The 826-nt window shown below is 58.4% G+C and overlaps 1 protein-coding gene across 1 annotated transcript in view; it reads right to left on the bottom strand.

Moving 5' to 3' along the window:
* The window catches only part of WDR20 (WD repeat domain 20), a 48,990-nt gene extending 48,643 nt beyond the window's left edge, over positions 1-347 (bottom strand). The window contains exon 1 of the mRNA XM_009280974.1: positions 168-347. Within this exon, the coding sequence (XP_009279249.1) occupies positions 168-347 (180 nt within the window). The remainder of the gene's footprint in view (positions 1-167) is intronic.
* Positions 348-826: the final 479 nt, after the last annotated feature.

The following is an 826-nucleotide window of genomic DNA, read 5'->3' as shown; positions in this document are numbered from 1 at the left end:
CGCCGGGGGTGGGGGGTGTCGCTTAAGATGGCGGCGGAGTGCAGGGGGCAACGCTGCAGGGCGGGTGCCGTAGGGGACGGGGAGAGAAGGGGGTCGGGCTCCGGCTGGTGGGTGTGAGGAGAGGCTTTTTGGGGCCACAGGGGCCCGTCGCCTCAGTATGTGGACGCCTGCCCCTGGCAGCGCGTGGGGTGAGATGGTAACTGCCACCGCCTGCGGTGCCGAATTGGAGTCGGGGAGGTGTCGGTGTGCGCTGGGGCAGCGCCGTTTTGTAGGGCTGATGGCTCCCGCGTGAGAGCCTCCGCCACGGGGCAGCCAAAATGGGGTGCCACCACCCTGGCTACGTTCATAGGCTCGTTTGCCTTGGCCCTGGCCAGCTTTGTCCACAGGTTACTGCCAGCACATGTGCCAGCTCCTGAAAGCCTGGTCAGATGGGCTTGCTAAACCCTGCTGGGAGAGTCCCATGGGTAAGTCAGTTAAGAGACAGCAAATACAAGTGTGCAGCTCTACTTTGACGCTTCATGTCAAGGCCACACTGCCCCTGAAGGAGACGGTGCCACCATCCTTCCAGCTCTGCACCAGCCTCTGAACTGCCAGCTGCATGCAGAGCCAGGCTGGGAGCTGACCTGAAATGTTAACCTGAAAAACTGGTTGTCAGATAACTCACTTCATTGTTCTGATCATCATGCAACTATACAACCAGCTGTGTTGCACAGTGAACCAGATCAATGTCAGAAGGATGTAGCGTAGAGTTGGAAAGGATTGTTTTCACTGGGCAGGGTCTTTTGGCAGCAGTTTCAGCTTGAAGAGTTTGGAACTATAGCCTCAT

This window comes from Aptenodytes forsteri, unplaced genomic scaffold (assembly GCF_000699145.1).
Source record: "Aptenodytes forsteri isolate BGI_AS27 unplaced genomic scaffold, ASM69914v1 Scaffold193, whole genome shotgun sequence".
NCBI classification, from domain to species: domain Eukaryota; kingdom Metazoa; phylum Chordata; class Aves; order Sphenisciformes; family Spheniscidae; genus Aptenodytes; species Aptenodytes forsteri.
Note: the sequence above shows the minus strand (reverse complement) of the source record. Positions and strands in the feature narration are given on the sequence as shown.